The sequence below is a fragment of the Dufourea novaeangliae genome, unplaced genomic scaffold (genome assembly GCF_001272555.1).
Source record: "Dufourea novaeangliae isolate 0120121106 unplaced genomic scaffold, ASM127255v1 scaffold76, whole genome shotgun sequence".
Classification (NCBI taxonomy): Eukaryota; Metazoa; Arthropoda; class Insecta; order Hymenoptera; family Halictidae; genus Dufourea; species Dufourea novaeangliae.
The window spans coordinates 1132525-1154418 of record NW_015373950.1 but is presented as its reverse complement, the minus strand read 5'-3'; the positions used below and the strand labels follow the sequence as shown (position 1 = coordinate 1154418).

The 21894-nt window shown below is 37.1% G+C and overlaps 2 protein-coding genes across 2 annotated transcripts; one reads left to right on the top strand and one right to left on the bottom strand.

The window, feature by feature from the left end:
* The first annotated feature begins 15189 nt into the window (after positions 1–15189).
* Positions 15190–17550, top strand: LOC107186151 (galactokinase-like). The gene is made up of 2 exons (XM_015573963.1): positions 15190–15445; positions 16868–17550. Exons 1-2 carry the CDS (start codon positions 15190–15192, stop codon positions 17548–17550), a joined length of 939 nt encoding a protein of 312 aa, XP_015429449.1.
* A 1094-nt stretch (positions 17551–18644) lies between these two features.
* On the bottom strand, positions 18645–21107 carry LOC107186160 (cell wall integrity and stress response component 4-like). The gene is made up of 3 exons (XM_015573973.1): positions 20898–21107; positions 19378–19827; positions 18645–19219 (listed from the first exon to the last, which is right to left on the bottom strand). The coding sequence occupies exons 1-3, from the start codon at positions 20962–20964 to the stop codon at positions 19125–19127; spliced, it is 612 nt and encodes a 203-aa protein (XP_015429459.1). The 5' UTR covers positions 20965–21107; the 3' UTR covers positions 18645–19124.
* Positions 21108–21894: the final 787 nt, after the last annotated feature.

Here is a 21894-nt window from a genome sequence, read left to right as displayed (position 1 = left end):
TTCAGAAATTTAATTATATTTATTTTAGACAATATTTATTTTAGACTGTTTCAGGAATTTAATTATATTTATTTTAGACAATATTTATTTTAGACTGTTTCAGAAATTTTGTAATGCCTTATTACGATTTACTGCATATTCGACAAGTGTCCTAAATATTAGGTCCGAAAAGTTCATACCATTTCAGTCACTAAAGTCTTTAACACCATTTTCAGCGACGAAAGAAAAAGTCGTTTAATGTAATTAACGTAATATACATTATTCTCTACTGAATATAAGTGGGAATTCAATTTCTGCTTTTTGTAAGACATACACGTAATAAGTATTCAGTCACACGTTACATTAAAAGTATGAAAAACCCTACCTCAATGTGATTGGAAAATTTTATGCTATTCGCTTTAGGTATCATACTTTCAAGAGAATCATTTCTTCCTCTCTTGGATAGATTCCATGTTAGAGAAAGCCTCTGAAAACAGAAGAGTGAAAAACCTAACAAGATTTCTAGCTAAAAAGATAAGAGTTTTGTTATAACAAAACCCCTAAAAAATCAGAAATTGCAAGAAGAAGTAGAAACTACATTTGTTAAAGGTGAATTTACACTTCCACACTCTGGATGTGCATCGCAGATGATTCATCCAGAATCCCCAAAATTCATCAAAAGTGGAGACTCGCTCTACTTTGTTTATTCGTCACTTTGGATCTTCACATTGGGATGAAATGCAAATGAAAAGAATATTTCCCTACGAATTATCTGCGATGATCGTTCAAACTGAAAAGGTGTAAATCCATCTTCACACCATTCAGTGTGGACAAAGTCCAAACTCGCCTTAACGAAGTAAAGTAGAAACAACAAATTCTGAACCGCAATTCTATGTTCCAAATCGTCCGGAACTTTCCGTACGACGCGATCCTTATATCCATTAATGTACGTAACAATCCTATCACATTAAACCACATTATCGAACGTTATATCACACCGAAAGCGACCAGACTTTCTAATAACTCGGACCAAACAACAACAACACCAAAAAACCAACAGATCTTCCTCTTACCTTCGACCGAAAACGGTGTTGAGCAACGTGCCAGCATAGTTTCCCCGTCTTCATCCGTTCCTTTCGCGTCAGCAGCGCCCACACCAACGTCTCCGATTCGTTCGTCCACTTCCTCTTCAGCCCAGCAGTATCGTCACGCCCGTGACATTAACCACGACTTCGAATCAGTCGAAACTATTCTGTTCGCCGATCGCCTTCACCAGGGTCACGTTGTTACACCTGCATCAAACGAAACCACACGATGACGCGTCGTCGGGCATCAGAGGCACGCGACGGTCGCAAACGACGATGCCTAACTAGCTACATCGCGCGTCACAGGATCTCGCTGATCCTCTCAACTGGATAATGTCTCTTTCTCTCTTTGTCGTCGTTAATGTCAATCGAGGAACTCTTCGTTCATTTATCTATTTTTTTTTTTCTTTTCTTTTTTTCCTTCTGTCCCTCTGTTATTCATACTCCCTTCTCCCTACGGGGCCCTCTCCCTCGACTCTCTGTGTGTCCGTCTCCGTGTTTCTCCTCTCATCGTTCTTCCTCCCATCCCCGCCACGTCCCCCACCCTTTTTTCCGGAATATTGAGAGCGATCACTCGACAAGCGCGAATTAAGTGCTCTCTCGACGCGACTCAGCGCAATTTGAACGGCACTCCGTTACTCTCGTTTCTCTGTCCCTGTTCTGCGAACGTCCTCCCTGACGACCCCTTCCCTCGTGGCACACCTGAACTTCCGTGGATTCGGTGTTTTCTTTTTATTTTTCTTTTTTTCGCCCTTTCGCGGCGCGGATCGAGTATCGGCGACGGGGTTCGCGTGAGATTACTGAACCGTTCGCGGTCGCGTGTCACGGGGGGTGGAATCGACGCGTTACGTTTCGATCCGATTTATCCTTACGTACCACGACGATAAAGTTTCTGGACTGCAGCGATAAAAAAATACACATGACATACACACGCGTCTCACTGATGTTATTCAGATGTTAAATTAGATTTTTTTTAAAAGCGATTGGATGTTGTGGGCAGGGCTTGAAAACTATTATGATACCGATTTAGGTTTTTCAAATAGATACGAAGAACCTATATTCCGAATAACTCTTATGAATAGACTGAGGTTTTTATTAGTTGCATTATAGGTTATAAGTGGACTGCGGATCTTTATGCAAGATGGAATTTTGAAAAGGAATTTATACAGGCAGAAGTAAAATTCGTACTTTTTAACCATTTTAGCAGGTTGAAAATGAAATGAAATATTTATTGAACTCGATGGAAATTCTGTCCTTTACTGTATAGTATAGTAAATCCGCGGTGTACTTAAGTAAGCACAAATCCTCTTTTGTAGATTTACGTGCATCACTTTGATCTACCATTTACAGACACAGTTAAAAAATATAGATATTCACGTGTAATTAACACCTTAGACGACAAAGCGAAAGACCTGAGAAAGCATCGATGCTTCAGAAACCAAAAGAAAAATTTGTCTTATAAATCGAAGAATAGTTAATATACCCAGATCTACAATTTACTAACATATTTTTTTACTTCTTTTGATAAGATACTATGTATATGCAAAATACGAATGGTCAATTTTAAAAATATTTTTATTACACGTACACCGGAGTATAAACTAACATTCTATAGTTTTGTTGTATTCCGTTGACTAATTATTTTATTATATTTAATAAGAACTCAGTACGAGTACGGAATTTAAAGTGACATACATTTACACGTACAATAAATATAATACAAAGTCGGTTCTAGACAGTTATACGGAGTGTGTCTGGAGAAGTAATGCTGATTTTACACAGAAATACATGTATATTGTATAGGTTTAGTAATTTGGAGAGTGGGGGATATCTTTAGGGTGAAGTTCGAGGATGAGTAATAGGGAAAGGATGAGATCATAGAGGAAAGAATCTGGGATGTTCACTGTTTGACGATTGATTCGCTAGGTTGGAAATAGGTATCGGAAAGTAACGGGATGACTAATACTAGTATTATATGTACAAGATTAACGTTGGTATACAACAGTTTCTGTGCTTTCATACAAGACGACAAGAGACATTCTTTGGTTTCAGTAACGTCTCGTCATGATTGTATAAAATAAATTCAAATATCTAATTAGTCAAGATAAAACTCTGCTAGAACAAGGAATCGTTATATAAACTTACATCCACAAAGACGTGTAAAGACAAGATTAAGTTTCACTCGAATATCTAACGAGAGTTACATTTTCAAGGAAAATTATACTGCAATCAAAATGACAATAAAAAATATTTCTGAAGAATTTATAAGCTCCAATAATTCACACGTTTACGATAATGATAAAGATTAGTGCAAGTACCTACTGTGAATTCTCTTATACTATCAAATGACTGTAATTGTTTAAGGTTTAATTAGATCCAAATTATAGACTCTAAAGCATTAATATAATCTGTCGATGAAACGTCAACGGTCATAAGGCCAATAAAAATATGCATCAAGGTTCCGTTTCAAAAGTGTATCTGCTTGACCTCCAGTATGACGTTTTTAACCGACAACTAACGAGAATTCTATGTCTCTTAGTGGTTCTTGTTGCCTCTCGACAGCGCTCCGTCCTCAGGAATGCAAGTACTTGACAGACAGCTGTACGACTTGCCAATTAAGTCGATCGATCGATCGATATCGGTTTCAGTATCTATCAACGTAACTGTTCCTGTTTTCAAATACATATGTATGACGATATATACCATCGTGCAATGTGAGTATGTACATACAGTTATACATATAACCAGTCGATACTTTAAATTATAAACGACGAATAGGAAAATAATTTAAACGAATTCAACTATCTAAAATGGCATCTAGATATATGTATAAATTGATGCATCAAAAGAATCGAAATTATTCGTCTGTGAAGCAAAACTTATTAGTAGACCGTAGATATACATATATATAATTATAATATTAATATTTTTATTCTAACTTAACTAACCACTTAATCGTTGAAATAATATTTTTGTTCATTTCGATTTTTGTACAATAACCAGAGTATATATCTGTGGTCCATTTATAACAATGCAAACCGATTTGAAACGAAATGTGGATGCATAAACAATTTGAAATTATTCGCATGCTAGCGTTCAAAACTGTTCAAGTCGTGTTTTCTAATTACTCAATTTTTCTAACGAGTTTTAATGATGAAGAAGATGGGCAGAGAGCTTCGTCTTCATCTTCTCTAGCACGTGCAGGTTGGACGATACAACGAAGGAATTACCGATCTGAAGTCAGGTGTCGTTACCTGGGTTTATCGGCACGAAATGGTATTGTGAAATCGTGACATTCGTGACGCAATCATTACGTCACATCGAGAGATTACGGTCTCGCGAAAGTACGCCATTCTGAGAAACATTCTATTTCTAATGAACAATTGAACGAGACCGGTCACAGAGATCCTCGTTTTCGCTTCTGATTCCGTGACACATCCGACCAATTAAGTATTAGAACTCTGCGGAAATATCTAATCGAATTCCTTCAGACGTTGACCCGAAATGCACGATTGTAGAACATTTATTTATACCTTGCACACTGGTCAAGAATAAAAAATTCTAATAAATTACGGGCGTACATTTTGAAAATTACACACTGTTGAAGATAGAAGTTAAAAAATTTCACTTAAACAATTAACTCGAACAAGAATGTAAAATGTTTATACTGTTTTACATAAAATAAAGATATTATATTTTTAATCACTTCATCGTTTAAAAAGGTTATGAACTCTTGTAGATTGGATACCCACTCAACAGTTGTACGTTCTCTAATTAAAATTGCGATCTATGTTAATTACCTGATGATTTAATTACCCGAGTTAATTACTTACACTCTAAAAGAGAATAATATTTTTATACATTTTCATAAATTGTAGATTAAATGCTATTTTATCATTTCGGTTTTGGTCGGAAAACATTATCGACTCCTTGATTGATATTAAATTTATCAATTGTTAAACTAATTGAAACTAGACTAATAAAAATCCACATTTCTGACGGCACGGAGCACAAATACTCGGGAAAATTTTCCACCAATTTTCCGTGTATTTCTAGACGAACGACGCGTGTGAAAGATCGATAATGGTAATTATATTACCCGACACGGTTATTTAAAATTACGCCATAGCCCGATCACGTAATCGGCGCAACGAATGAGCTGCTATATTCTCCAATGTTAACATATTGAACGGTATTCCCATTATTTTGTTACTATATCCATTCTTTACCCACCACGAATGACAATGATCTACATCAGCGTTTCTCAAACTGTGATACATTATGTTATTGTTGGTGGTACAATTTTTACACACAATCTTTGGAACCTTTTTGTTAAAAAATATTACTTATTTATTTGAAAATAATAAATAATTAATATTAAACATGTTCAATGAAACAGGCTTATCTTTCGCATTAATTCTCACCAATAATCTTCTTAATATTTGCTCATGCATTATTACCCACCATTTACTATATTTTATTATAATGTAAAAGTTTAATTTACAAATATAATTAAATAAAATAAATTTCAAATGTTTTATTCTTTGATTATAAACACTCCATTTGGGATGTATTGATTTTTAATCAAGAAATAGTTTTATGGTGGTACATATATTTTTTGATTATGTGGTACAAAATTGAAAAAGTTTGAGAACCTCTGATCTACATTCAAGAACAGTTGTCGTTTCACAACACATTGCGAATGTTATGCACGCTTTCTCAATATCTCTCGCCGTTCCCAAAAATCATTGCTTTTCCCAGCTGTGAAATGGGTCAAACGGTGTTCTGACATTAGCCAGATATCGAATTTTTGATGAAAAAAAAACCACACGCCGCTACAGCCGACATTTCCTGTCTGCTCAATTCCAGCTACGATAACACGGACGCTCGATAAACCGCCAATCTCCTCGCAGTTTCAAGAGACTGGAACGCAGTAGCACGTTTGATAAATGTCAAGTAAAGAACGTTAACCATGGAACAGTTCGTGTTCATAAGCTCTAGTAACCGTGTTCAGATTTCTCCGTTACTAAACACCCTTAAAAATTCCCCCAATTTTTTCCTCGTGTACATTACCTTCGATTCCACCCCAAATACTCTATCGCAAATATTCAATGTTTCCAAGTAAAACCATATTTCCACATCGTCACAGTCAACACAGACACTTAACAAAGCCAATTTGCGTTCAGAAGCTCCAGTAACCATGCTCTCGATTTCTTTGCTACTAAACACCCTAAAAAATTCCCTCAATTTTTTCCTCGCGTACATTACCTTCAATTCCACCCCAAATACTCTATCGCAAATATTCAACGTTTCCAAGTAAAACCATATTTCCACATCGTCACAGACAACACAGACACTTAACAAAGCCAATTTGCACTCAGAAGCTCCAGTGACCATGCTCCCGATGTATCCGCTGCTAAACACCCTAAAAAATTCCCCCAATTTTTTCCTCGCGTACAAATACTCTATCGCAAATATTCAACGTTTCCAAGTGAAACCATATTTCCACATCATCGGAGATAGCACAGCCGCACAACCAAACAAAGCCACACTCCGAAGGATACTTACATCGATCACGGGAATGAAATGTCAGGTGTAATCTTCTCTTGTCTCGCTGAGAATCACCACAAAAAAATCAGCCGTGCACCGAACGTATCTTGTCAACCGATCACCACGCACTTTCTCCACGACGATCTTGCTCCTCTCATTAGTCACCCCCGCGGCGAGCCGCCCTTCTCGGTCTCGCCGCTGGAAAACACCACCACCAGCCGTGAGGGACTCGCGTCGTCACGGGTCGCCGGTTTCAAAGTCATCCGTATGATCTCTCTCTCGCGCGCGCGAACGCGTGGGACCGACACGCGAAAATTGATTCTGCGTGTCGCTGGCTGCTTAACGGAGAGAGGATCCTCGCGGCTCTCGAATCCCGGTGGCACACGTCTCCTCCGGGTATCTCGTGTCTCTCACCACGGACAATCGATAAAAGTCACCTCCCTCTGGCCACCCCTCATCCCTCCCCCCTCTCATCCACCCGAGCACCCCCTGGTCCGTCCTCCTCTTGCCTCTACCGAATCCCTGTTTCCTCCCAGGTGCTATCTGCGTAGCTCTGGACCCAACACATACACACACACACACACACACACACACACAGAGAGAGAGGAGAGGAGGAGGTGTCGTCTATACGATTATCCCACAACGTGTGTCACTAGGGATATCCCATGCGTCAGCTTCGAAAGACTCGTAAGGATGTTGCTACGGATAGTCGGAAGCAATACAGCCACAGAAAGAGAGACGGGTAGCCTCGCGTCAAAGGCACCACGCGGGAATGCCCAGAGCGCGTCTCTTTTTGCGCGTAAGTACACACGCGTGGACCGAGAAGAGAGCTGGCTGGCTGGATGGAGGCAGTGGCGACGGCGGCGGCGGCAGGCGGTTAAGCAACCACCACCGATCGATGATACGTTCATCAGGATTCACCTTGGGCGCATATTCGTGGCTCACTGCCGAGAGAACTAGCTCCTCCGGCTGGCTCCGTATATATCCGCTCTCGGGCGGGTGTTCGCTAGGCGTCGCGACGGTATATACCTACTGTGCAGAGATCGTATGATGCCCCGAGTATCTAGGAAACTGAACAACGGTTCGGGTTATCGTTCCGTCACATTCTACCCCGATGTGTTTCCTTCGTGTTATTCGTCAGGATATGACTCACAGATGGGATCGTCTTGGATAATAATGAACATTGTGGTTCGAGGTGATCCAGGTAATTTGATTCGTCGACAGCTTACGATCTCTGAATAGTATGTATGGTTGGGCAGGTAGATACTATAGGACGATGGTGGTTCCTCGGGGACGCTAGGTATATACTATTTGGAGACCGCCCGAAAAAAGCTCCGCGCGACGAATCCCGGGTGGGAGACGGAGAAACGATGGGCGGGGAGGGTGTAGAGGGATGAAATTTAAGAGAACGAGGGGCGTGGATGGGGATGGAGGGGCAGTAGGAGAGCCAGGATAAGTTGTCGCGGGTGAAACGAGTAAGAGAAGGCGGAAGAATGTGATTTAGTTGGAGAGGAAGGAAATGAGGACGGTGTAAGGGAGAGAAACGGATAGGGAGACGACTGATTATACGGGATGGATGGTGGTGGGAAGGGGCCAGGGGAGGATAGGGAAGATTGAGGAGAGTGTACGGGAGATGAACGTAAATGAGGACGAAGCGTGGTAGTAGCAATGGATGCCGGCAAGAGGCGACGTCGAAGTTGAGGAACGGATAGACGAAATAAATGGATATGAGGGAGCGTGTGGCTCTTATTGACGAAGGGCAGGGACCCGCCCCTGGGCGAGAGTTAAACTACCCAACAGTCGGGAGCAGCAGCGGGCTCTTCTCGTGACGGACCACGCGCGCCAAATACAGTACCCTGGAATTCGCTCCTGGGATTTTCAACCGAATCGAATATCACGGCTCTGTGCCACACCGTTGGTTACCGTTCCAGCTGTCGATCGTCCCGTGCGTTTAGTTCACCGTCACGTTTTTACGCCGCGGAAAATACGGGATTTCAGATGCTGGATTATGACAGCGGCCAACTGTCTGATGGACAAATTTTGAAAAAAAAAATGGGGGGGAGAATATTCTTATGTTTTGTCGAGCAATGTAATTTGTGGACTATTTATTACGGATTATGTTACTCGATTAACACTGGAACCAGGCTCGGATTAAGATTCTTTGGGGCCCTGGGATATCAAACCAAAATTGAAAAGCGGAGGGGGGAGGAGGGGCGGCGAAAAATTTGTGTAATAAAACATATAATAAAGTACATAAATCTTCAAAAACTGACATTTATTCTAAATAATATTAAATAGTAACAAAGGCTTGTTTGTAACGAACAATGCTTCGTTATAATTTAATAACTGTGGTCCAATTTATTTCTCCATTTACACTGGAACCAGGCTCGGATTAAGATTTTTTGGGGCCCTGGGATATCAAACCAAAATTGAAAAGCGCAGGGGGAGGAGGGGCGGCGAAAAATTTGTGTAATAAAACATACAATAAAGTACATAAATCTTCCAAAATTGACATTTATTCTAAATAATATTAAATAGTAACGGAGGCTTGTTTGTAACGAACAATGCTTCGTTATAATTTAATAACTGTGGTCCAATTTATTTCTCCATTTACTAAGATTTCTAATTATTGAAAAAGGGAAATAGTATACAAAATATGATTCAATTATTCTTTTTACATAAACTGAAGGCTTACCCCGGGGTAGCAGGCCCTGCTGCCCCTCCCCCCGCCGATCTGGCGCTGACTGGAACGACGAAAACAGTTGAAATGACGTTTAAACTAAATTTTTGTAAAAAAAAATAATTGAAATGTTATACCTGTGCATTTCACCAGATTGTTGCCGGTAATTTTATTACAATATGTCAATGAGGTAATTAAGTGTTTTTGAATTTTTATAGTTCCGTGAAACTATCATTCTTATCGATTTGATTTGGATAGGTGCACGTTGATTATCGATAGTTCTAGTGTTAGTCAGTTTTATAGAATACTATTTATGTTCGTAATTGGGTGTAGAAGAAACGATGAAACATAATTAACAATGATCTAACGAAGCCTTTCAGACCGATATAGGTACTTTCCAGATGACACATGACACCTTGAAGACGCCCATTTGACGGCTATTTTAAGCCGTCCTCAAGGCGTCATTGGGCCTCATGTCTTATCTGGGTTTATAATCCCGTAAATTAAAAAGAAAAGCACCAAGGTTAGAGTTTATTGAAATTTGTTCAGAAATGAATATCACGAAACCTATAAAAACATATGAATTATGTATTTTACATATAATGAACTAAGTTACTCAAGTTAGAAGTCTTATACAGTGCTATTTATGTTTGCAATTGGGTATAAAAGGAACGACGAAACATAATTGACAGTGCCCTGAATGAAGACTCTCTGACATACTTTATACTGCAGAAACTTCAGAAAAAAACACCGAAAATTGGTTTTATTGAAATTTGTTGAAAAATAAATGACATGAGTCCCATTAAAGGTGTAATTTATTTGCTTGATACACGATCATATACTCGTCCACATACGAGACTGTATTGAGGACAGTAGGTTACTCACTATTACGTACATTGTACACTATCAACCCTCGAACTACCAATTCAGTCAAAAAAACCGATTAGTACACTTTTATAACGACGATTAAACTGACACAATAATACATTTTTCGAGATCTTTTACAACTTTTATTGCAGTGTAAAAATAAAGAAATTAGTTGATTGATAAAAATGAGTATTTTCAAATATTTGATGATCAGATAGAAGTAGATATACGTTTATCGTTGGTGGTTATAGTGTTAAACAATACAGTGAAAACTCAAATAATAACACTACAAAATAATGAAAAAAGACTAGTCTTCGTAACAGTCTTTTGTTCAATCATTATCTCTTGCCTCGCTATAGTGACCATATGGGTATTACATTAAGAAGAAAGGAAATATCAATTCATCGTTTTCTTTGTATATAAGCAATGTTTTTTTTGTTCTCAGATTAATTTCGATACAGTTCGCATAATTCTCGTATCGTCAGGCGAGCTCAAAACCGCGCGCTGTGATAATTACGTAAACGTTCGTGACATACGACTTATTATCGTACTGCACGGATAACCACATGCCGCGTATGGTTGTTCCGTGTCGATAGCCCAGCAATTACCGTTATACTATCGCCATGAACACAAGCATCGCTTGGTTAAAAGGATATTGCTGTTTTCGAACAGTTTTATGTTTCCAGTCCTGGCGCCCGTACGCTGGCAGTTAATTTTCGAAAATGAACACACCCGCCAACCAGCAAACGCCGTTTCACGTCCCCTAGAAACACGCAGTGTATTGCCCTTTTTCAAACTGATGTCCACTTCCAACCAATGGAAATATTTAAATTTTATTGCATGCAATTATTATACCTCGAAAATTCTGACTCCTTGAATTAATGACCTTGAGAACTCAAACAAATGACCTTGAACTAAAAATATACTTGCAACATATTGATTCTTTGATACCATACAAGTTGCATATAAAATATTTGTTTGTACTACCACAAGTGGAAGATATATGTAGGTGGCCTTATTTAAATAGACCACCCCTATTACAGAGAGAAGTGATCCTAATGTATTAGGGTTGATGCACATGAAAATTCTCCCCCGGAAATTCGAACTTTGGAAAAATGACATTCTTTATGCACCGACCTAATACAAACTTATTCGTACCCTAGTCGAGAATGATTTAATATTCGAAATAAAGAATAGAATCGTCTTCTTTTGCATTCAAACTGTACTGGACACATTTACAGTTATTATTGTTATCGTCAAAAGATAAATATTTAACACTGGTTTTGTATACAAATACTTCAGGAAATATTTATTGCTTAAGGAATTATTTATCCAAACCAGATACATATAATTAATATACTAATACCATAATTAATATATTAATAAACTAATACCATGTACGTCAATAAAAGTAACAAAACATATATAATATAAATAACGTTCAAAGTATAAATATAAAACGTAAGAGTGTAATCGATAAACAATATGAACTTGAACACTTCATTTTATTTATATCTGCGTATAAAAAAAACTTCTCTACAATATTTCGTATACCTATAAATAACAACAAAAGAACATGGTAATTACATCAGTCAAAGTGGCGTGAAAGTTACGTTATTAAATATAAATACGATCCAACCTTCGTAAAAAGTGCACAGCTTTCATATGCCGATTATTTCGCTGTGTTAACGTTTCCCTTGCCTTATCTCTTGCACGTTTACACAACAATTCGATGCGCAAATATAACATTTCGTCGCGATAACTCGTGACATGGAAAAAAGCTGACTTGGTTTGATTTTTACGGACACGAATAACAAACAATAGAGGGTGATAAGGAAAACAGTATTAAAACTTTAAAAGTAGATGGTACTCGCCAAACAGAGAAAAAAAATCCTGATAAACATGGGTCAATAAATGATTGTTTTCAAAGCTATGAACAATTTTTCATTTCAGTGAAGGGGTTACATACCTTTGAGCTGTTAAATACGAGGAAAAATTAAAACATTTTTTTGTATATGCAGACTTATTGTTTATTAAAAGTTCAACATATACATCTTATTATATGTATGTTATTTCCTTAGTAATTTCTGAAAAAATGAACTATATATCTATTAATACAAAAAAATGCCTGCCATTTAAAAGCATTTTACTCGAAATGAAGTTTTCAAAATCGGTACCAGAAATATTTAAAAGACTAATAGACCAATTGAGATCAAACTTCGTAGTAATTTTTTTAAGCCTAAAATCTAGTACTTGACAAAGTGAATTTTTCATTCCTGCATTTTTTTTCTTTTTTTTTAGTAACAAGAGAATTTGAAAATTTATGTCGGAAACTACAAGTTAAATTTCAAACAGCCGCCATTTTGTAAAATATTGATATTTTCAAAATCGGCTTCGGTAAGTACTAGTTTCTTTTATCTACATTAATATAAAATTTAAAGAACTTTTTTCAGATAAAAGACCACAAAGATACATCTGATACCGTAGATGGTGTTTTGATGAAACTGGTTATAATTAAATGGCAGCCATTTTCGTCTGTTGATATAGATCGATTTTTCAGAAATTACCAAGGAAACAACATATAATAAGATTTTAATAAACAATAATTCTGCATACATACAAAAAAGTTTCTACTTTTCCCTCTTATTGTACAGCACAAAGGTACGTAACCTCTTAAAGCGAACAACTTAACTACAGCCCACTCACCTCAGAGACGAGTCTGAATTTTTTGTCTCACTATTACAACCTAGTAGAGAATATTAGAGGTTCTAGCGTTCGAATACCTTCAATTCACAGTAACCGACACACTATTTCCATAAACGGTGACAAGAAATACCATTCAGTTGGTCATTAAAAGTGTTAACAAAGTAGTTATCATCGGATTATTCATTTCTAAAACGAGTCTGTAATTAAATGGTTAATTTTTCGACATACGTTCATCACAACTTTTTTCTTTCATTTGACGAATACAATCTACTCTTAAAGTTTGGAAGTCTCTTTTTTTCACCACCCTGTATATCAATTACAAGATACAATATCACGTCTCGTTTCATATTTAAATCGGCCGGACAAACGAAGAAAGGAAAACTGAAAGATCGAGTGCGAGCAGCTTTTCGGCTCGTTTTGTTTTTCCGTCTCGGCCAAACGTCACGGAAGTGTCAAATTAAACAGTCCGTTTACTCGAACACACGGATCCCTCGGTCAGATGAGTTTTTTTTTTCCTCCAGTATGAACAATAAATCCCGTAATATCCGTGCAGCGTGTGCCGCTTCCACGGTGGGCAATTTATCGAACAATAAAGTAAGAGGTCCCATTGTTTCTCGAGATAGAAAAATCAGAATAAAACTTCCGTTTCCACCGTCGGTGCACCCACTTCGGGCCCGAGCGTGTTGCTCCGTGAGAAATCACGCGTCGCATTGTTCCGGGAAAGATTCTCGCGAGAATCGTCTGTAACGAATTTTAACAGATCACGCAACCACTTTATAACGGTGGGTCTCGTTTTAAAATCCGTCCCGAAGGTTCGTCAAACGCGATTCCTGAGGGATTATTACAAACTGGTGAAACCGTATCTCGAAGATGAGGCAACGGACGAGATACAAAAGGTACCCAGTGTCGGTGATCTACTGACTTTCGCCGAGCAGGAATTCATTAAAAATTACGGTGCATTCCCTACCTGCGCTGTATACGCTCCTGGTTGTCTCACTATAGCCGGAAAGTGTACCAATCTGGTGGAAAGTAAATCGTTGTCCATGGTACGTGCAAATTCGTCTGATACACCCTAACTGTAAAAGTCGTGCAACTGAAAATCATTTGAAAAATTCTGTAAATATTACGAGGATTTAAATCGATGCAACAACTATATCCTTAATTAATCCTCTGTAAGGAAGTATATTTTTTCAGACTCTATAGGCAAATTGAGTCGTTTATGTCCAAACCTAATTCTTTTTTACTGTTTCAGGCTTTCAACAAAATCTGTAAAGATTCCGGTATATTTATCGAAGTCTCTGCTAGATTATACAACCGTTTGTGAACAGAAATGTTTAACACTTTTTTTCAGGGAAAATAAAAATTCGTGGGAAAGTCGGAAAAATAGGAATTTAGTTGGATCGTCAACGACTCGTATTACTTATAGAGGGTTCTTACCAATGAACTTTGTTGTCACCAAAAGATTGCCCATTTTGGGTATATCTGATTGACACTCTCTTGACTCCAATAGACATCGGAAGACATTTTAGTAATTTTCGGTTTAACGCTAGAACTATCAAAAAAAGTCGAAATGACTGCTTAGAAATTTTCTGTAAAACTTGTCAGCAATAACACTGCATTTTCTAATATTTTGACTGATTCTTCAGTGCAATAAGTAATCGAAGAAATGACTTAACTTGTTATAATTAATTACCCTGATAATCAGTTATGTACAAGTTTCGCGCAAATTGTCAGCAATAAATGACAAAAGTTGTCTAAAAAACTATAGCCATCTGTTTCCGCGTTTGACTTGGGCTTTGCAGACAATGCGAGCTGACAAAATGGTAAAGCAAGTTGGCAAAAAATCTTGCAACATGACGTATGTCAAATTGAGGGCAAAACCGGTACAAGGTTTGCGCAAGCCAATTTGCTGCATATGTTGATGCCAATTTGTTGCCTATGTTGCTGCCAGTGTGCGCGTAAATTGTTTATAGCAAATCTTGCATCAAACTTGTAGCCATAACCTTATAACAGGCGTTGAACAAAATTTGGCTTTGCAGGTTTGCCTGACTGGGTAGTTAATTAATGTATCTCTAATAGAAACAGATAGTATTGATCGTCCGTAGTTCTAATGTTAAATAATATACAGTCACCGTAGTTATACCAATGTGTTCCCCAGCAATCACGATACTCCAATGACTATAGCTGGGTGCTTGGTCAGCCAATGGCCAGAACGATAGAAACCATTGGTGTACAGTGTTTATCGTAAATCCTCCTCCTGTCCCCATAATCATTGAACACGCACTTTCCACGACCGTAGCACATAAAAAGTAACGAAAACGTATGCAGGGACGCGCGCACGTTTGTCTTCGTTTATCTTCTGTTGAAATAAAACAGGCCGTACAACTTGTCACATTGATAGTTGGGAAACGGAGCCGGAACAACAAATGGTGTCACGTTAAAACGACCTCGAATCAATCCACCAAGAAGGATGTGTTCAGATTTTACGCGAACGATGAAAATCTCCGAATATCCGTGGAGGACTCGTGGTGCATTCGGTACATGAAGGCAACGGTGCAATGTTTCAAGGCGAAGAGAGGTATATAACTCATCCAGTTAGTATTAACGGTTCCGAATAATTGCTAATAATTACCAATTATGTGGAATTTCAGAAGAACATCAATGAGCTAAAAAGAACAAGGTATATTTAACGATTGGTATTGTCCATGTTTAAATTATTTTTGCCGTAATTCATATGATACGTAGTTATCGGTATAAGCACGCGGAAACGTAATAACACGTTAAGCAAAACAAACCGATAAACATTTCACGTCACGCCACAATACACAGAGCGAGGCACGCGGCGAATGATGAATTCGTATACAATTATAATTATAGATTACGCAGAATACTCGAGCAATATGTATGAAAAGACCACAAGGGATTCGTGTGAGAAAGTATGCAAAGCATACCGTGCATGTTATAATCTCACACTGCAACACTTGGTCATTGTATTTGTACGTTTCGGTCAGTCCTGGGCACTTTTGAAATAATACCATTTAAAATATTATTTCAAGTAACATGTTATTTTATTTCATAATTATTTCCATGCCTGCAATCACGTCTGAAATGACATTATTTGAAATGTCATTTTAAATAATATGTTATTTTATTTTCTAATCATTTGAAATAATTCTTAGATATAATTGTGAAATTGTTCTTCGACATTATATCAGGTGACTACATTTGAGTTTAGTTTATTGACATTCTTCTGCAGAATAACGCCCCTCTTCTATCTTCCGCACCAGTGAAACGATTATTTCCTTTCGCAACAATATTAGATGGATCCAAGCAAAAATCTATCACGGATGAGTTTTTTCAAGAACGGGTTCTGTTTAAAGCAAACCACTGCATATAAAGGTTTCTTAAAATAAAATCTTTTTGTTACATATTATTTTACGTACTATTTCTTTTGTCAAATTTTAAATACAAAAATAACAAAATAATTAATTATTTGAAATTACTATTATTTCAAATGAATCTATAGTATTTTTATTTTCAAATAACAGTATTGAAAATAAAATTACAAAATAAATTATTTCAAATAGTTATTTCTTATTTTCATTTCGAATCAAATTTGCCCAGGTCTGGTTTGGGCTTTCCTTTTTTTACAAAGAATATCTACAAGTAAATAGTCCATCTGCAATGAAAATAAATAAAAATATGTGCACCGTTTACGTAAAGCTCTGAGGCCGAGATTTTATTTCTTAAGATCCTATTTCCCGATAATAAAAAAAAAACACTACATTTTCAAACTGTTGACGAACACGCAAAATAATGTTTCAAAAGTGCTTTCGAGATGTGACTGATAGAATGGGTTACTATAAAATGTTTAAAATAGGACATCCGTGTACGCAATACGATAACACCAAAAACAACATGTACACATTTCACATTGGTGTTTAGTGTATCGAAATAATAATTTTGGTAAACAAATGAAATAAATAAGCGTTGTCGACAGTGCATGTTCCGGGATTTGAAATCGTGATCGTTTCCACTGTGCCGGAAAGATCTGGTCTCGGGAGCAGCTCCGCCCTGGTCGTTGCGTTATACACGTTTCTCGAGGCAATTACGAAAATGCAGACGGCGAACATTCTCGAGAAAACGCTGGCGTGTCACTTGGCGAAGAAACTGGCCTCAGGATCTCGCAACCATTGTGTCGTCGATTCGTTGATTTCCATCGTCGGCGAGGAGGACAAGATAATCAGCTTCGACTCACGATCTCTGACCGTCGACGAATACGACTGGGAAACGTTCGACACCGAAATGATTCTTATCACGCGTCCCACATTCGCGATTGAAAAGTCATTGAAGTATCGTTCAGACGCGACAAGACAGACAGAGATCACTATTATCAGAAACACGACCTCGCGATGGCGTACAGATCCGGAAGGCAGTTCGATGATGGAACGTCTGTTTCCCGAAGAGACGATGACCTTGACCGCGAATATTGACAACGGAGATAAGATAATATCCGAGATGACAGAAACGATCAAAACAAGACGATGGAAGAAGCTTGGTAGGATGTTAAAACAGTTGGGAAATGTTGCACAACCTGGTTTTGTCATTTTTTTCGTTTTTGTTCATTGCATAGTATTAATGTTACATAATTCGTACAAGCATGTAATTTACATAGCTTCTTAAAATATTACATCCAACGTAAATATGATATATTATTTAGGCATTTTTATCTGGTACATATGTATCTTTTTTTTTTTTTTCTTGTTTTGTAATATTAAATCGTGTCTCTCGTTTTAAATATGTTTCCAAGGTTTCCTGTTCCGAAGTTCCGCGCGCATCCACCCCCTAAAAGCCATTGGTCTTTTATCTCCCATACAGAATTTTCCAGTGATGGTTTATGAAATTTTGTAGGAAAGCTATTGTGGGAGAACTATCATTGCACGCGTAAGTGTTTGAACTATTTACCGAAGGACATTGAACGTATCATGAATGCGTTGGAATCCACAGACGGTGTTTTAGGAGCCAGTTTCATCAGCAACGATCACGGCGCATCCGTAATCGCGTTGGTAATCTCTTTTCTTTCTTGTTAACGGAAAATATTTATCACCAACAACATATTGAAAATCAATTTGATTCTGAAGTGATTATTTCAAGAAACAAACAGGAAAAAAAACAATAGTGCAAATGAAATTACGTTATTCGATTATTCATTCTAGATAAATATTTTAAACAATATATTCGCATTTCCGTATGCTTAAAAACATAGTTTCCAATTTGCTATCAATCATTAGACAGCTACGTGTTCCGACAGGTACAGAGATCGAGATTCAGAAGTTTCATCTCACTGTTGAGTCGTATGAAAATTTCGAAACAACGATATTATAAGATAAAGTCGTTCACCGGAGCGACTATACTTTATACACACGAACGTCATGTTCCTACGAACGGCACGGAGCAGCGTCGTTATCGCCAGACAATAAAAACCAAATATCATATCCCCGACGACGATAGTATACAACTAGAACATTCCAATTACTTCAAACCCCTCCAACCAGCGATACCCCTATATATTTCCAAGAACCCTTAACACGCCAATTAATTTTTTAGTTTTTCTTTTTAATATTTTCCTCTACTATGAATATACACATAGGAACCTTTATATCTGTGTACATTTTGATATTCTTATACTAGAATGTAATCATTGGTTTTTATATACGACATACATATACGTATATATATATATTCGTAAATGAAATAAAACAAAAATTATATTGTACGAAATCTATTGGAAAATAACATTTAGATCATCGTGTCTTAGAATTGATTTTTTTTTTATGGAATGTGTGTTTTTGATTGGTCGTCAATCTCTTCGTGCGCTAGCTACGCTTGCGCATGGTAACATTCAGGTTTTCTCACCTTTCTCTCTCGCGCCCTTAGGTTCTCTACTTTCTCATTCTATTCCGGTCTTTCACATTTATTACTTTTTCGTTCTCGCAATCGCATTTGCTATCACAATGCGCGTGCGAATCTGTAGAGAGACAATACTGTTATACATGTAACTCGTCTTTGTAATTGGGTACAAAGAAACGGAACTCGCTTTTTTGCACATCACATTACTAAGAGCACTTAAATCACGCGACACTTAAGTGCGTTATAAAAATACGCAATATTATAGTAAAATTTTTAATTTTCAGTTCGAATAACTGCGTTTAAGTTGCCAAAAAATGGTACTCTTTGCGACGACTTTCTCCTCAGCATCATAGGGTACGGTAGTTTCCTTCGCTCATTGTTCTAAAGAATTTCCATGAAATTACACCAATTGCCATCAAGCATACGGTCAAAATGATTCCACCTATGAAAAAATGAAAATTGCATAATGTAATTGTAAATGGATTTCTTCTAAACAGAATTCTATACAAATAACTTTCAAACAGAAATCTATCTTTGCAAACAACTACATGCATATGAATGTAAATAATAAACATATAAACGTCAATGTACAGTGCCTACCTAAGAAACTGAGGCCATCAAAATGTCGTCCCTTATAGGATGGAGTTTTCGTCGATACTGGAATTGTTGTTGTAACAGATGGTGGTGCAACAGTAGTTCCGCTGCTTGTGGTAGTGGATGAAGTTACATTGTTAGTTGTAGGTTTCAGAGTTGTTGTTGACGGTTTCTTTGGTGTTGTTGCTGTTGTTACTATGGTTGTTGGTACCGTTGTGGAAATAGTAGTTGTCTCAATCTTACTACTGGCAGTAGTTTTATTAGCAACATCAATAGGAGCAGTTGTATGAGTATCTACTTTGGTAACATTAACTGCTGTTGTAGTATTAACAGTGGGTATAGGAGCATTAGAAGATGCAGCAAGATTTATGATAGTTGTAGATTGAAGAGGAGGTACAGTAGTTACATCCACTGTCTGATGGATGGTAGATTTATTCTCTCCTTGTATTGGAGTAGCTGTACAAACAATTGAATATTTCATTGATCATTAATAGAGGTAATTAGTATTTTCAAAATAGTACACGCATGATCTTTGTGAAAGACTAAAATGACTAAACATGGATATCTTCTTCAATACATAATTTTCCAAAAAATTTAACTTTTTTAAAATTTGTTTATTTATTTAAACATATTTTGAACAATCTCATTGCATAATTTTATAAGGCATAACAAGCCATTTATTTTCACTCTAACAATTTTTTATATTTACTATAGTTTTTAAGATATACAGGAAAATAGGAAAACACATTAATATTTAAAGTGTTTTCAACCTGACAAAAGAAAAAAATTACATGATACTTCTAATGAGATCCCTTACAAAATGCAGTTTCAACAAAATTAGAATTTTTAGATTACTGAAGTTCCTGTGTTCCATATAATTATTATTTATGAAAAAATGATATATAATGATATGTCTTGGTATGAAGCAATAAAGTTATAATAATGTAGTAATAATAATGTTTAAGTAGGAATCATTCTGTAATATTGCTTATTGTTAAATTTACCCATATGTTTAAAACACCGAATGCTATAAGTTATAGCAGACTAAAGCCATCCATATATACTTCTGCCTGAACTATAAGATATCTTACTGTGAACGTAATTGTAGAACAAGAAACTCACGGAAAATCAATAATAGTAAAACAGTATACAAAAGTACTGAAGGTCGTTGTAACTAATGGAAAAGCCGAAACATACTATCAAAATTCATAAAAATACTAAATAAATAATGTACATATGTATTTCTAGAGGCGTTAAGCGGTACAGAAAAGGACTGCCTCGTGTAATGCAATACAAATGGTCGTGGTCACTGCATAACAAAAGAAAACTATCATATCGTTCCGTATACTTTCCCGCATCGTATGACGCATACCATTATTTTTCACGTGTGAGAAAAAGCCTTATAAGCTACCTCAAAAAAGTCTTACAAGAAAATATTTCATACACGTCAGACGTCCTTACGACACGAAACGTTAACAGATTCGACGACGAAAGCAACACAACGAACGGAGAATATATTTACTTACCAACGCTACTCGCAATGCTGCAGATTATTGTAGCCAAAAGAATACAGGTCACATGTACTACCTTCATCTTTGTAATCCGATACAAACAAGTGCAACAATTATTTACGTATGCTCCACGAAAAAAAACAGGCCTCGAACAGATTTCTCGCAAGCAACGCGTTACAAATGCACGCAACGTACGCTTCTGCTGGAATTGAACTGGTCGCCTAGCCTCGGCTTCCACCAATTGCAACTCTATAAGGACAGTAGCGACGCTGCGTAACTTCACATTTTAAATATACTCCCCAGATGGCACACACGGCGTAGACGCGTCCAAATTCTTTTACAGAAATTTGTTTTTGCTTTATGTCTTGTTAATTACGATAAAATTGAGATTCGAAAAGGTGACCGATGCAGTGACTTAATTTACACCAAAATCTATGCATTCCAACATATAGTTCTATTTAAACGTTCATGTGTAGCAATACACTAAACATATAATATATTCCTTATAGTTATTAAAAAAATTGGTAAATTACGACAAATTTCTTTATTTCGTAACACAATATAAAGTCTAGAAACCATAAACCGTCATATAACTTTCCAGGAAATAATATCACAGTGACGTATAAACACACGGGATTTCCGATGTACCTCAATTTTTCTATTAAATTGGTTATTTCGAAACGTCATAATAATCTCTAAAAAATCATATTGTACTATAATATACACAAAATCGGATTAACTTAAATACATAATAACGTCTGATTACAGTCGAACAACGCCTGGGGGCCGCTTCACACCTGAAAATTTCTATCGATCAGAATGCTTTGTAACGGTCTGGTATGCATATTGATGTGGTCGAAGTAGGGAAAAAGTGCACCAATCGGCAAAGAGCACCGGGCGAGAACCGGTGCACATACCAGCCGGGCATATGGACTTAACGTAACGCTCCGCGTTCTGCTCTTATTCCGGCCGGCTTCTTCTGCGGTATGATGCGCGCTCAGCGGTCTGCTGG